The sequence below is a fragment of the Saccostrea echinata genome, unplaced genomic scaffold (genome assembly GCF_033153115.1).
Source record: "Saccostrea echinata isolate AGI-Se365-2 ecotype Australia unplaced genomic scaffold, CSIRO_AGI_Sech_v1 ptg000002l, whole genome shotgun sequence".
NCBI classification, from domain to species: Eukaryota; Metazoa; Mollusca; class Bivalvia; order Ostreida; family Ostreidae; genus Saccostrea; species Saccostrea echinata.
The window spans coordinates 7,171,163-7,188,377 of NW_026889751.1; the positions used below are offsets into that span (position 1 = coordinate 7,171,163).

The 17,215-nt window shown below is 34.2% G+C and overlaps 1 protein-coding gene across 1 annotated transcript in view; it reads right to left on the reverse strand.

Moving 5' to 3' along the window:
* Positions 1-17,215, reverse strand: part of LOC133202955 (uncharacterized) — a 49,410-nt gene that overhangs the window by 15,597 nt on the left and 16,598 nt on the right. The window contains exons 4-12 of the mRNA XM_061338811.1: positions 16,366-16,533; positions 12,334-12,491; positions 10,109-10,425; positions 6,429-7,248; positions 5,558-5,901; positions 4,666-5,482; positions 4,137-4,477; positions 1,474-4,028; positions 293-535 (exon numbers count right to left, since the gene is read on the reverse strand). Of these exons, the coding sequence (XP_061194795.1) occupies positions 293-535; positions 1,474-4,028; positions 4,137-4,477; positions 4,666-5,482; positions 5,558-5,901; positions 6,429-7,248; positions 10,109-10,425; positions 12,334-12,491; positions 16,366-16,533 (5,763 nt within the window). The remainder of the gene's footprint in view (positions 1-292; positions 536-1,473; positions 4,029-4,136; positions 4,478-4,665; positions 5,483-5,557; positions 5,902-6,428; positions 7,249-10,108; positions 10,426-12,333; positions 12,492-16,365; positions 16,534-17,215) is intronic.

The window sequence follows — 17,215 nt, forward strand, 5'->3', positions numbered from 1 at the left end:
CATAAATGTTTATATGTAAAGTGCAGTAGAGAGATAACATGTATTTACAATATTAAAGAAAGACCTTTAAAACATATTTTTAAAATATTTACTATTTGCTTTAAATGTTATTCTTTTTAACGCAAGTGGTATTGTTTTGTACAAGTATGTTTGTTTTGTTTTAAAAAGATCTTGCGAAACATTTTCATTCTTACACATGTAGCTATATGTATTCAGTTATGCGTTTCATCTCGATGTTCAATAGTGAATGCATACGTGTATACGTATAGCTAATCACTTGTAAATCTCAAACCTCAGTGAAAGGATTGGTAAGTCTCCGGAGTCCACCACTAAAACTTGTGTATAACTGTCTATAGACCCTGGACTGTCAGTGATGCTAACGGTGACCGTGGCTTCATATCTATTTCCAGTTGTTAAACCACTAATCCCATACTTGTCATTTTTATCTTGAGAATTTGGACAGTTATTGGCACCTTGACCCTGACCAGAATTCAAATTAACATCTTCATCATCAAAAGGGAAAGACTGTGTTAACCTAAAAATAAAAACAGATCAATAGTACCGATATATTTTCGACATTTTTATAAAGAAAAAAATAATAGCATAATTCAACTAGTGATTATTATTACCTACTGATGACACAGTAATGGTATCAATTTTTATTACCGGAATTGAAGTAGTTATTTGCAGCTTATTCTTGTTATTTTATATCATGTTTTATTTATTCCTTATATCGTTTTCATAATTTTAATAATAAAACTGACGATAATTCGACACAATGTTTTTCTTCCGATTTTAGAAAAAAAATGACTAAGTGATTGATTGAATGATAACTATTTAACGCCAAGCCAGCAGTAGTTTAAGGAAGTTCTAAACATTATCAAAAGGTGCTTTTTGGACTTGGAGAAAAATATGTCATATACAGGTATGCATATTGAGACTATTTAGTTCATTTTCAACATTAGGTTCCTGCCTTATTTCGGCAGGAAAAATGTTCAAAGACAAGGACCATTCATAAACAGAAATCACTGTCGTTTACTTACACTGAGGAAATTAATGGAAATAATGAATTTAATTACTTATTCTTGGACTAATATAATGTTAAGAACATTTTAATCTATTACAAGTTGTGTAATTGACTGTAAATAACATTTTTTATCTTACTTCTAAGGGCAGATCACTCTAACTAAAACTACCCTACAAGTAGAACTCTTTTGTGTGCAATGTTTAGAGCTTCCTTAACCATATTTCGGTGGAAAGAGATTGAATAAATATTCTTCTATATCGTGTGTACATGTAATATACATGTATCTGATATTACTTCATATACGGGAAAAGATTGTACTTAAAGAGTATTAACCCATATTTAAACATGTATTAATCGGAGCAAAAATATTGAGTTTAGAATTGTGATCTTATTCATCCTTCAAATATAATTATATTTATGTTATCAACTGGCAAATATTATCTCACTTTCTACAGGTCCAACTATACGCAATGTTTTCTGTCCCTCCTTTCCCGTTGTGAGATAAAGAGGCGTCAAATTCATAAGCTAAAGATGTAACTGTATTCGTATTTCCTCCAACAATGTATGCAAATGGAGGAGGATCCTTGAATGTCATATACGTGTGTTCGTGAAAGTACGTAGTAGCAAGTGTCACATTTAATTCTATCTTGTAGATCCCTGCCTCGAATGATCCCTTTGTGATCAGAAATGTCGCTGTGTCTTTGCCCAAAGGATTATCGTAAAGAACGATTTCTAAATCAGAACCAAACTCGTCTGTTTTTCGTATAGTCCAGTTATATTTTGTATTATTTTCAATGCAATGAACATCCATTCTACTATAAATATATACATCAGTCGCTGTTGAAACAGTCAGAGATTCATTTGGCATTGAATTCTTTCGGTCAAAAAGTCCCACTTTGGAATAACAGTCATTCCCAACATAAATCGGCTTAACAATCGTGACATCTGAAATATTGTTTGAACAAGTTATAGAAACTGTTAAGTTCCCAAGCGAAATATAAGTATAATTGTACTGCATAGGACTGTCTGATGTGATGTTAAATACTTGGCTGTAGATATTTTTATCTACCAAGTCCCCAGTTCGAAGACTACAATGTGTGAAGGGCCTCTTTGGAAATCCAAACGGAGGATGTTCTGATTTATTGACGATTTCGACGTAGAACCTAACTTCACCAGGTGGCACTGTTACTTTCCAGGTACTGGGGTCCAGAACAAGGTCTATTTCTCCCGAAATATTGTAGTCGGCGATAATGGGATTATCAAGATACACAATCTCCGTTATCGATCCATTATTCCCAGTAACTTTGGGCAGATAGAAGCCGTATTCGTAGAACTGAAGACTCACATTTGTTGTACTATATCCATTATCGGACTCGTATATGCTTACAATTTCCTGCAAATGGGACACATTTGGACTATTTTCCAGGATGTCCACTTGAAAAGTGTAACTTGCATTTCCTAGCATTTTCGTTGCAGTTAACGTAAAGTTCTCTTTTCTCAAATCAATACTGGGTTTGTCACAGAATAGAATCATCGTTCCAAGAGTGATGTTGAACACTCGAGTAGACTCTGTATTATAGTTATGATCGAGAATTTGGAAAGTCATTGTATAGTTTCCACGCTTCGTAAATTTGTGGATATATTCAAATTCTGTCTGGTTAATTTTCTCTTCAGTTGAGCCATCTCCGAATTTCCAAATAGTTTCTATGTTTGGAGGTAATCTTGAACATTCAAATAAAGTCAGGTTAAAAGTAACATCAACAGGATCATGCCTTGATTTAAATGGGAAATGAATTCCGTCAGAGGGATTTGTAGGTACAAGAGACATGTTCATATTGACGGGGTTCATAAATGTATAGTTGAAGTCTTGCGCTGTAAAGGAACGCACTTGAATTATAGAAAAACCTTGATAACTACTCACAGAATTATGGCAAGTAAAGGTAACATTCTTGTCTCCGTCTGTTTTAAATGTATAATTTTGCTTGATTGGGTGACTAAATCCAAATTGAGGTATTGATACATTAACTGTAGGAGGATCTTCATCGTTGTCAAATGTACATACGATGTTTGAAGGATCAGGAAGATTTTCGAACAAATTCATCGTAATGTTCTGTCGTCCGTCTGGCCTTGGAATCATCTCTGTGGAGGGAGAAATACCAATTTTGCCCTCATGCAAAGGATATTCAATTAAAACGAAGATTGAATTCACTGAAGAATGACGTGGGTTCCACGCCTTAACTGTTACGTTGTAAAATTTCTTCGGTTGTGAATAGGACTTGTTCCATGAGGTAAAATTATAATGATGATATAAATCACTTTCCTTGTTTGTAATGAACGTTCCATCATCATAAGTCACGTTGTAAAGGAAATTCGAATTAGGTGTGGAAATAAATGAAAATTCAGCATCATGGTCTACCCGAGTAGGAGGTACTGATGCCAGTTTTACATTTAGTTCGTCCCATATTTCAATGACCTTAGTTAAATTTATGCTGTTGATGTTAGAGGACAATATTGCTGTAATTGTATAATTTCCTTGGTATATATAGTGATGAGTTAGAGGTACACCGATCGCTAGCTTTGGATCATTTGCATCTAGAGAAAAATTTGTTGAGTCACCATCTCCAAAGCGAACTTCTATGTCTACAACACCTTGAGGCTGATTTGCAGAATTCTCAACTTGTATTACAATTGTTGCGTTTTCAATTGTTTGAACAGTGTCATTTGGCAACAAGAGGTAACCGTTGATAGCATAGTAGTAGAATATGATAAAACTCCTACTAATTTGTGATACAAGGTTCTTCCCTATCACAGTCACATTAATTTCTCCTGTTTCACCGAATGTGTGATTAAATACAAGCGATTGTGTATCGTTGCATGGGTGTAGGAAATGTTGTTTGTCTTTCGGGCCAAGGAACCACTCCGTATTCATGTTAGAGCCATTGATAATTGTTGCATTGATCTCTAATGGATGACCGACCTCTGTATAGAGATCATATTCAACCTTTGAAAGAAACAATCAACATTTATATTGTTGTTTTCGATGATAAAAACGTTGAATCCATGGAACTCAGAATTAAAAATTACATATCAATATATTAACATAACTTACCAAAATATCTTCTATCGCCTGCTCATAAATAAGAGTCATGTTGAGAAAATGTTCCTCTGTTTCGTTTTGTGCCAGTAGTGAGAAAATGATTTCGTATACACCGTACGTAAAATTGTCCATCAAAAAGGCCGTCATTGTAAAAACAACATTGTCGTCGACCTGATTTATGTTTGCTGCATCTGTGTCAATAGTAATGTTGTTGATGGAGGCTTTAAAGAGTAGGTCAGGTACGTAAGTATTGTTTAAAGTGGCGAAATTCAGACGGACGTCTACAGAAGACCTAGAAATCAACATTATTGGTAAAGACGAATCTCCGTCCACTGTGAAGTTCGTTATCTGGTCTGTAAAGAGTAAATATAACTATCAACACGTGATACAGAAATTGCGTGTATCATTGAAGATCAATTTCAAATTATATTGCATTTAACATGATTAATTTACTCTTAATAGATAGATATAAAAGCTGGAAAATATTAGATAAAAAAGAATAAGAAACTACAAATGTCTATCTTTGAAAATTAAATGATACCTTGAGACACGTAAATTAAATAGGTGTGGAAACTGGAATATAACGGATTCCATGCATACAGAGTAACATTATACAGATCAGGATCTTCGTATGATTTATTCCAGCTCTGGAAGTCATAAAGCCGATAGAGGTCGCTGTCGTCGTTTTGACGTATCTCTCCATCACCGTATGATACCACATACAAAAAATTCGAATTTGGAGTGTTGTCAAATTCGAAAGTAATATTTTCATAAACTTTCTTTACTACCTCCGAGGACAAATTCACGGCAAGTTTATCCCACACATAAACAATAGATGTAAGCGTTTCTGTTCCAATTGGTGATACCAGATTAGCGGTAACAGTATAATTTCCTTGAATGTTGTAATGATGTGTAGTGTTGAATCCAGATTTTAAGTTGAAGGGATCAGTTGATAAACTGACACTTACGTTTGTGTCATCTCCATAGTCTAAAATTAAGCTGACCTCTCCCTGCGGCTGAGCGGCCGAATCGTTAACTTTTACTGCAATTTCAGCAAGTTCTGTTGTTTGGTAAGTTTCTCCAACTTCAAGAGAAATGCCATTGATTCTGTAATAACTGTGAAACAATAGGGAGAAAGTCTGACTGGAGACCAAGTTCGTCACAAGAAGAGTAACATTTATATCTCCCGTATATAAAAAAGTATAATTGTAACTAAAAACTCGCGTTTCGTTATTTGGGTAAAAGAATGTTCTTGAAACATTCTCATGCATCCATCCCACTTCAAAATTGGATCCGCTAGTTAATGATCCAATAAAAACAGCTGATAATCCAACTTCGATATTCTCTTCATAGGAAACCTAAAAGTCACAATTTAAAGGATAAAACGATATCACTACAATTTTGTCACAGGATTTGAAATGCAAGAAACTTACCTGTAGACCTGTTATTTTCTCTTCATAGTGTAAAAGCACAGCAAGAGTTCGAAATTCAGTTCTATTTTGTGCATAAAGGGTCATATTCATGGAATGGTTTCCAAAGGGCACGTCATACAATAAAACCGGAAGTGGGAGGTAGATTAGCTTTATTTTCGCGCCAGTCTGGTTGATAAAGATGAAGCTAGAATTGATCTCTATCTCTCCAATCAGTAATTCAAATTCTGCATCAATCACAGTGTTGTTTAGTGTTTCGAAGTAAAGCAGAACTTCCTTTGATTCCCCGTATATGTACTTAATGACCTCTCGATAATCTTCCTCCAGTGTAAAATTCAGAATCTGATCTGAAATAAGAAAAATTTTTTTTTTACAAATACCGGAAGTAAAGAAATACAGGTTATAATTTCACACTGTACCTGGATGCTTAATAAATTTGATAAGAATAATCTAATGCTCTTTTCTCTTTATATGCTTTTTCAATATTTTTTTAAACCTTTTTTTCACTTCATTTTAACGTTTGACGACACGTTCTTCAAATATCTGCTTTGTTTCTCCTTGTAAAATATTAGAACTATTTTTAGAATATTTTTATTATCTTGTGATGTCTAAACTGTTTTCAAAATGTCTTAGAAAATAATTACAACAAAAATTGTGATATTGGCAATTCAAGTGATTTCAAATAAGATTATATAGAAAACATCTCCCTCTGGTATCTTGCACAAATACCTGGTAAGGTACCTTTTTGTGAGGAAACTTATTAAAGTAGCAGTACTTCAGTGACAAATTCTTGGAAAATATTATATATTATTGAGGAACGTATCGTCTGACCTTAAATGTAATTCTTGTGAACTATAATTAAAAGATAACTGACCTTGTGTAACTTTGATCAAATAAGAGAAGTAATTGGTATAGACTGGATTCCATGCCGTCAAGGAGACGTTATATACCCCTGGGTGTCTGTAAGATTTATTCCAGCTTTGAAAATCATACTTTCTATAGAGATCACTTTCTTGGTTCTGAACATCGGTTCCGTCTCCAAATGAAATGTAATACATGAAATTTGACCGCGGCGTGGACCCAAAACTAAACTCAATATTAGTGTCGACTTTCGATCGAGTAACAGACGATAGATTAATGGCAAGTTCATCCCAGACCTGGACATAGTATGTCTGGAATACGGTGTCCCCCAAAGACCTGAGCACAAGCCGCACAGAATAATTTCCTTGGATGTTGAACTGATGGTTGAAGCTTAAAACTGGGAAAAGATATGTATCGTTTGCAGATAGAATGCAGTTCGAAATGTTGCCATTTCCGAAATCAATACTGGCATTGACCTGTCCTTGTGGCTGAAGTGCATTCTCAGCAACTGTTAGAGATATATTCACATTTTCTAGCGTTTGATACGTTGATTTACTAGTACTTAGCGAGATTCCATTTATCTTGTGAAAAACAACAACAGTAAAACTCTTTGTTGCTATTGCAATTCCGTTCGACACGGTTGTGGTGATATTTCTGGTTCCGAAATCTGTAAACGTATAGTTAAACTGGAAGAACTTCACATTGTTTCCTGTGTAATTACATGTTTGAACAGTGCTCCCATGAACCCACGTAAACTGTAAATTAGACCCGCTGGCCACAGATACGTTGAAATAAGCAGGTTTCCCCAATTCTATAAAACTGTTATATTGAACCTGTAAGTATAAAATTTAAAGAAGATATTTTAAGTAATATGGAAAAATAATACCGTTATATACTGTGGAATAATCATTGCTCATGGGGGACCAATGTTCGTGGATTTCAACGGCTACCCTTACTTACAAATTTACATCCCCCCGAACCATAATTTTGTCAACGTATATTTGTTCATCGAATCCTTTATATAAAACGAGTGACTCACGAAATAGCGTCCCTACAAACTATTAAAATTTTGATTGCTCCCACGAATTAAAATAATTCCATAGAAGTTGAGTCTATTTTTGTCGAAGGGTCCCCACAGTTCACAGATTGTTTCTCTCTCAGATTCTTCTATTTGTAGTCACATAATCTTATCCGAGTTACAACTTTTTAATTAGCTTCTTCAAAGGGGAGATATTTAAAAATTAATGAAAAATTCTTGGCATCTTTTAAAAATCTTCCTCTCAAGAACCACTGAAAGCATCCTCAGGTAGTGTACATGTACATTCAAGTTTGTTCAAATCATGACCTGAGGTGAGGGGAGGGGGGCTGATGCCACAATAGGCGATCAAAGTTTTAAATAGGAAAATATTAGAAAAACCTCTAAAAATCTTCTTCTCAAGAACAGCTAAGTCATGATTGGTCATATTTATATGGAAGCATCCTCACGTAGTGTACATTAAGATTTTTTTCAAATCATGATCCTCGGTGATAGGGAGGGTACACTATGCGCATTCAAGTTTTTACATATGAATATTTTAAATTTTCTTTTAAGAACAGCAATGTCATGATAAGATTAATATGAAAGTAACTTCAGATAACAGATTCAATTCACGGCCTCTAGGGGATAGTTGGGGCCACAATAGGAGATCAGAATTTTACCAAAGAATATATAAATGTAGTTTATGGGAAAATCATATAAAAATCTTCTTCTTTAAAACAGTAAATTGAAGCCATAATTATCTATTTTGATATGGAAACATTTTAGGTAGTGTAGATTCAAGTTTAAACAAATCATGGTCCCTGAGGGTCAAAATTTTACGTATAGGAACCTTTTTAAAACTCTTGCACCAAGCAAAGCAAAGTCATTACAAGTCATATTGATATACAATCATCCTCAGCTCAGCAAGTTTGTTCAAATCAGGGCCCTCTGGAATAGGTTGAGGCTACAATACGAGATCGGAGTTTAACAAGGGAGTATATAGAAACTATGTAGGAAGAAATCTATTCGAGAGTGGCAAGACAACACTAAATCAAATTACTTAAGTTGCGTGGAATCATTATTTTAAAATTATGAGCCAAGGGTTTAAAGTTGAGCCGAAATCAGAGATCAAACATCTCTGCATATTACATGTATACAGGAAAAAATCATCTCCAGAACAGCAGGGACATGTTGATCGTTTTGATATTGTAGCATCCCAATGTTATTTTAATCAACTTTGAATAAATCATAGCTCCCTTAGGGCTTTGGTCCACAATGTGAAGCCAACATTTTTATGAAATTAAAGAAAGGGAAATAAAAACAAGATGTGTTTGTGAAACACTGATGCCCCCGTATGGCAGCTTATGGCGAAGGTTAAAGTTTCTCAAATGCAAGTCAAAATCCAGGCCAAAAGATAAAAAATGTTGATACCCAAAGAAAGGTCTTGTCTCCAGGAATACACCTGTGAAATTTGAAAGACCTAGATACAACTGTTCAAAAGTTATGGCCAAGGTTAAAGTTTTTTAAATAAAAGTCAAACGTCAAGGTCAAGGTCAAAGTGGTTGGTATCCAAAGGAAGATCTTGTCACAAGGATTACATATGTGAAGTATGAAAGCCCTAGCATCAACAATTCAAAAGTTATGGCCAAGGTTAAAGTTTTTCAAAAGTAGGTCAAACTCCTGGGTCAAGGTCAAAGGGTCAAAGTGGTTGGTATCCAAAGGAAGGTCTTGTCACATGGATTACATATGTGAAGTATGAGAGCCCTAGCATCAACTGTTCAAAAGTTATGGCCAAGGTTAAAGTTTTTCAAAAGTAGGTCAAACTCCTAGGTTAAGGTCAAAGGGTCAAAGTGGTTGGTATCCGAAGGAAGGTCTTGTCACAAGGATTACATATGTGAAGTATGAAAGCCCTAGCATCAACCATTCAAAAGTTATGGCCAAGGTTAAAGTTTTTCAAAAGGAGGTCAAACTCCAAGGTCAAAAGGTCAAAGTTGTTGGTATCCAAAGGAAGGCCTTGTCACAAAGAATACATATGTGAAGTTTGAAACCCCAAGCACCAACTGTTCAGAAGTTATGGCCAAGGTTAAAGTCTCATAAAATTTTGCAAAAGTGGGTCAAACTCCAAGGTCAAGGTCAAAAGGTCAAATATGATGGTACCCAAAGAAAGGTCTTGTCACAAGGAATACACATGTGAAATATGAAAGTCATAGCTCCAACCAATCAAAAGTTATGGGCAAGGTTAAAGTTGACAACAGACAGACAGACAAACAGACAAACGGACAAACAAACAGACAAACGGACAAAAAGACAGACAGGACAAAAACAATATACCCCCGGGATCTTTTGATCCGGGGGCATAAAAATATAACGTTGATGAAGAACAGCAGGACCAAAGTGACTTAGATGAGCGTTGTGGCTCATGTTTCCTTGTACATGTTTTTGATCTAGACTTACACGTTTTTGTAATTGACAACATAAGACGACATATCAAATGTACCAAATTAAAAGAATGTATGCAATTTGACATCATTAACACTGTACTATGATTTTGAATTAATCTGTTAAGGAGATATACAAGTCAGTGCACTAAAATACAGATAATTTCTTATTAACGTATTTCTTATTAACGTATTAACAATTTCAGTATAACTACTAGTATCAGCATTACATTCTACCTCATATTGGGTAATATCTTCTTCATATTGCACTTCAACTTCAACATCTTTAGTGTAATTTTCATTTGATAATCTGAACTGCATAGTGTGGGATCCAAATCCAGCAACTGAGAGCATTTGGGAAGTCAAATCAAACTGAATGGTTTTGTTTTCCGTGTCGAATTGGACTGTCTGTGTACTAAGCAAGGTACTATTGTTAATGAATGCTTCAAAGGACGGGGATTCTGATACATAATCAAAGTTAATGACGGTCTGCTTGCCGCTCAGTAATGAAATAGTAGCATCTTGACCATATGATAGCTTAAACATGAAGACACCTGAAATGTAAAATACAACATGTGTATACATCAAATGCACCTTGAATATGTTATTGCACCAGAATAAATCGTAAACAAATCTGTCATGGAATAAAGTATGAAAGAGGTCTGTAATATGAACGTAATGTAAGCTATCTCTGCAGATAAAACCAATTCTTCGATGTTTAATTAACTTACTGTGCAGAAGGAAAACATCTTTAAGATTTTAATTGTTATATCAGTGTCCAAAATTTAGCGATGGATGATTAGGCCAACCTTGTACATGTATTAGCGCAGTACACTAAATGACTGCTCACAAAGTTGTGCTTAATACATATAGAATGAATATTTGGCAGGGTTGGAGGTATATGTTTGTTTTCTGTTTGGACCGAAAAAAATTCTATTAAAATTATTCTGACGTCCTCCAAGCTAACATCATTGTTTTGGAACGAAATTGTTTGACTTATCCTGGAAGAGTTACATTTAAATCTACTTAATAATATCAAGATTCTTTTTCTCTCGATCAAATATGGAAATGATTATTCGGTGAAACTATTTTCAGTTTTGGAAACTATTCTTCTTTTTATCAATGAAAGAATTATAATGTTTTGAAGTTAACATCAAATGAAAAAAAAAATTGCAAACAGTGCATCTAAATCATTTTGATAAATTCAATACTTTTGTTTAAAAATTGAAGCTTTGTCACTTTTCAAAAAAAAAAAAAAAAATTAAAATCATAAATTTTAATTTCAATAACCACTTTAACAAGATGTGTTTGTGAAACACTGATGCCCCCGTATGGTAGCTTATGACGAAGGTTAAAGTTTCTTCAAATGCAAGTCAAAATCCAGGCCAAAAGATAAAAAATGTTGATACCCAAAGAAAGGTCTTGTCTCCAGGAATACACCTGTGAAATTTGAAAGACCTAGATACAACCATTCAAAAGTTATGGCCAAGGTTAAAGTTTTTCAAAAGTAGGTCAAACTCCTAGGTCAAGGTCAAAGGGTCAAAGTGGTTGGAATCCAAAGGAAGGTCTTGTCACAAGGATTACATATGTGAAGTATGAAAACCCTAGCATCAACAATTCAAAAGTTATGGCCAAGGTTAAAGTTTTTCAAAAGTAGGTCAAACTCCTAGGTCAAGGTCAAAGTGGTGGTTGGTATCCAAAAGAAGGTCTTGTCGCAAGAATTACATATGTGAAGTATGAAAGTCCTAGCTCCAACCATTCAAAAGTTATGGCCAAGGTTAAAGTTTTTCAAAAGTAGGTCAAACTCCTAGGTCAAGGTCAAAGGGTCAAAGTGGTTGATATCCAGAGGAAGGTCTTGTCACAAGGAATACACATGTGAAGTTTGAAACCCTAAGCACCAACTGTTCAAAAGTTATGGCCAAGGTTAAAGTTTTTCAAAAGGAGGTCAAACTCCAAGGTCAAGGTCAAAAGGTCAAAGTTGTTGGTATCCAAAGAAAGGCCTTGTCACAAAGAATACACATTCGAAGTTTGAAACCCCAAGCACCAACTGTTCAGAAGTTATGGCCAAGGTTAAAGTCTCATAAAATTTTGCAAAAGTGGGTCAAACTCCAAGGTCAAGGTCAAAAGGTCAAATATGATGGTACCCAAAGAAAGCTCTTGTCACAAGGAATACACGTATGAAATATGAAAGTCATAGTTCCAACCAATCAAAAGTTATGGGCAAGGTTAAAGTTGACAACAGACAGACAGACAAACGGACAAACAGACAAACGGACAAACAGACAAACAGACAAACAGACAGACAGGACAAAAACAATATACCCCCGGGATCTTTCGATCCGGGGGCATAAAAATTCACAAGAAATGGACCTTAAAAGATACACATCCTATATCGCATATACATGTGTGCTTTAACCGTACACGTGAGAAGCCCCTGAGACTAGATCCGTGAATTTTCCTACCTTCCGTTGAACATCTGACTCCAGCTACTGGACAGGAACTTAGTTCCAAACTATGGTTACAGTCTAAGATATCCCACTCCAAGCCCTCACAAGCAGTGCTCATACGTGATGCCTCACCAACTCCAAACTGAGAGCCGTAGTATTCTATAGCGGAGGTCCTTTTAGTGTTGACGAGAATGAATAAAACAGTAATTATGCTTGGTTCTTGGTTTAATCGATAAAAAGCAAATGAAATGAGAATTAAATTACTAGTATTTAATGCCTTATAAGCGTTACTGTAATTTATGTTACTGTGTCATTACTGCTTAGAGAAACAGTGATGAAAGAACAAGAGGTCCAGTAGAAAGGAGTAGAATCTACACTACCTAAAGAAGTTTTCATACAAGTTTCATCTTTAATTTCTAGTTCAGTGCTTCTTGAGAAGAACATTTTAAAGATATTCCTTATATATTTCAATGTAAATAAAACTTAAATCCTCTATAATGACCCCATCTTACCCCGGGGTCATGACTTAAACAACATACGAAAGCTTCCACGTAAGTTTTTCTTTAATAACCTCACTCTATTTTTGTCATTGCTTGATTATCTCACCTTGGAAGGGACTGGCCCATCATTTGAAAAAAAAAAAATAGATTTCGCTTTATTCAAGAGTGTTTTGTGCCAACTTGGAATAAAATTAGTCTAGGGGTTCTTGAGAAGTACGAAAGCCGGATAGGCTCATTTTTGACAAGATAAAAAAATAATTAACTCGTTATAACGAGATAGTTTTCTCGTTATAACGAGTTAGTATCTCGTTATAACGAGTTAGTATCTCGTTATAACGAGATAATTATCGCGTTATAACGAGTTAGTTATCTCGTTATAACGAGTTAGTTATCTCGTTATAACGAGATAATTATCTCGTTATAACGAGTTAGTATCTTGTTATAACGAGTTAGTTATGTCGTTATAACGAGACAGTTTTCTTGTTATTTCGAGACTTAATAGCAATATAGGAATAAAAATGGCTGCAGTTTTAAATGCCATTGAATTTTTAGCAAGTAATTATCAGTCAAATTTAACTTGGAAGAATTGATAAATGGTTGAAAATTTAATTTGCTCTGGGGTTTACTTATGATTAAATCTTGAACTATCTCGCTGTCAATAATCATAGCAACTCTAAGGCGAACACATTTACACATTTTCGTGAACTCCTCCTCAAATTGTTGCATTAGGACGCTATATTTTTCTTAAAATAATATTGCCAAACATACTTGCTTCAAACTTTGGCAATTTATCTATGACAACTATTTCTGATGAATGACACTATTTCGATATGTTTTGGACGACTTACCGGTATACACTTTCATATATCAATTTCTATACCGCTAAAATTAAATATCCGAGACAATATAAGTGCAACATATCGTTTATGCAACATATAATATATAGATTACAGTGTTATACAAATGTTACTTCTGAGATTCAGAAATGTTTTGAAGACGGGGGATGGTGAGACATCAGCAGTTAGATCATAGGCGTAGTAATAGAGGGGCTAATGTCCACACCACCACTTTTGAAAAGGGGGCGGTCAAGAGTATCTTTGTGCCCCTTCATCCATATTTTTTTTTACCTGAGTAAATATCTCCCGAAAATAATGGCGAATACTCGTAGTTGGAATATCAAATCTTTTTTTTTTCTTTTACTTGTCAAATATTTTACTTGGTTTACCCCCCCCCCCCTTGAACTTCGTGACTTAGCTTATGCATATTGTCCACTATAATGAGGAATGGTGAAGCAAAAAATGATATGTGTTACCATGGTAACCATGAAAGTTATTTTTAGAATAATATTGCCAATACCTAATTACATGAGGTCAAATATTTGTTTTTCTTACGTTGTTGATTGAGTTTGATCATGTAACATCTATCATTTGTGACTATGGAGCGTTTTTCAGCATTTTTCAGCATCTAAAATGAATTCCAAATGTACCCATGGTTACCACTTACTTAGAGATAAATTCTAAATAGTTTCTTTATAGCATAAGTGGCAACAAGGTGTCATGTTTTTGGGAGAATGGTTTGTTTGTTTTTCTTAGTCTTTATTAAGGCTTAATAAAGATTTAAAGTAGCTGAAAATCTCATTTTTTTCAACTGTTCTGGCTGTTACCATGGCAACCAAGACACATAGCAACGAAATTTTATTTGATATATGTTTCTGGTGTCAAGTTGTAATAATGGGCAAAGTTTCATCAAAATCGGTGACCATGCGTGGCAAAGAAGTTTAAGTGGTTACAGAGAATCGCTATTAAAGCCTAACAAATGGTTTCATATCCACATGATTTATTCGGAATATTCAAAATAATGGGATTATTATTGCGACAAATATTACGCAAACATTATTATAATTTTAACAAATTCAAGAAAGCTTGAACAGGGCAGTTAAATCAGCCAGAGTATATCATTTTTTTTCTGATCTCCTTGTACAAGTTGACAAAATTTTGATGTTATATACATTCCATTTGAAGATGACACTAATTCTATTTTGCAATTTTAAGGTATAACACAACAACATGAGGCGGTCACGTTTCCGTATATTTGTCTTCGGTCATTCCAATAAACAATACTAATCAAAGGCATAACACAAAAAAACTAGTATGCTGTTCCATAAAATCTTTATCACGCACACTTCAAACAAATTTGATCGACTTGCTTCTGTATATTTCCTATAAATAATGGTCTATTCTTTACTTAGATATATCAATTCTTAAACTAGATCAATTTTTATCTCGTTATAACGAGATAATTATCTCGTTATAACGAGATAACTAACTCGTTAAAACGAGATAATTATCTCGTTATAACGAGATAACTAACTCGTTATAACGAGATACTAACTCGTTATAACGAGATAATTATCTCGTTATAACGAGATAACTAACTCGTCATAACGAGATAACTAACTCGTTATAACGAGAAACTAACTCGTTATAACGAGATTCTAACTCGTTATAACGAGATAACTTATTCGTTATAACGAGATAACTAACTCGTTATAACGAGATACTAACTCGTTATAACGAGATAACTAACTCGTTATAACAAGATACTAACTCGTTATAACGAGATAACTAACTCGTTATAACGAGATAATTATCTCGTTATAACGAGATACTAACTCGTTATAACGAGATACTAACTCGTTATTACGAGATAATTATCTCGTTATAACGAGTTAAATTTTTTTTTGTCTTGTCAAAAATGAGCCTATCCGGCTTTCGTAGAGAAGAGATTAAAAATGTGAAATGTTTACAGACATACGGACAGATGGCATACAGACGGACTCCGAACAGTGGGTGTTCAGAAAAGCCTACTTGAGCTTCAGTTCAAGTGAGCTAAAACAATACGAAACATTTTGCTAAGAATCTCTTTTTAGGGAGAAATATGGCTCCTTCATCTAATTTTATTTTCTTTGCTAAGATTTCTTTAAAAATTAATTTACCGTACATACTCGCCTATAAGTCGGTCCGCTAATAAGTCGGCTGTATATTTTTAACGTTTATTTTGGAGGGATTTGCCATTAACTCTTGTACATGTATAAGTCGGTATGCAACTTTTGTTTTGGCCAGAATGTTGACAATTTCAGATCAATGCTCCTATGATTTTACTTGAGATTCTAATAATATTTTTGGAAATGACTCTGATATTTTTTTTTATTCTCAACAAAACAAATTTATACCAATAATAATCATATGCATTTAACTGTTTCAATAATTATTTTGGAAAATTACACCAATTTTCAATCTTTTATCTTCTACATATCAATTTAATAAGATTATCGTCGAAGATGTTTCATAATCACACCCTTCAGTCGTCAAGAAAAGTAACAATGTTTCTAAGACCTATAGGTCGGACATACATGTAGAGTTTTGGGACCGAAATATCCGACTTATATTCTAATAGATACGAGTAAATGATAGTTCGTTACATACACTGTAATCTGAAAATTCATGTTCTCATATTAAATAAAACTCTTCATTCTCTGTCTGCCTACCTGGCATATCCAGCAATAAAACAGACCATGTTCGCTGTTGTATTACTCCAGTTGGTGTCACACAATGAAACCCAACTCCCTGAGTAAAACACTTCTACTGACCCCTCAAAATGAACACCACCCCCTCGAAGACGCACAGGTGTGTATTCTTTAGGAAAAATGAAATAACTATTAAGAGTATTGAAACATTGATCATAAAAATGGTTATAAGACGCACAGGTGTGTATTCTTTAGGAAAAATGAAATAACTATTAAGAGTATTGAAACATTGATCATAAAAATGGTTATATAACGCAAGTTTCCAAAAGAATGATAAGGTAAATACTTGTATTTGTTGAAACTGTTTAGATATAAAATAGGAGGAGGTATTTTAAAGAAGAGATTTTTTTTAAATTTAAACAACATAAAAAGATATGAAAAGATGGATATACTAAATACCTGTGATGTTCAAAATATAATTCACGGAAGTTGTGTATATTGGATTCCAAGCATTCATTGTGACGTTATAGAATCCAGATTTTGAATACGTTTTTAACCAAGGAGACATATCATATGAACTATATAAGTCCAAATCTGAATTTTCTCTCGTTGTTCCATCCCCATACGTAACAAAATATCGAAAATTCGAATTCGGTGGATTACTGAATTGAAACTGTATAATTTCGTTGACTTTTGCCGCACTTTTTGAATAAAGAAAGACACTCAATTTATCCCATATATAAACAGTATATGAAATGTTTTGTGAGTGTACCAGCGAAATTAGAGTCACAATGACCGTGTAATTTCCTTGAATTGTGTACGAATGGCTTAACGTATCTAAAAGCAGAGGGGTAGATATCTCATCCGAAAG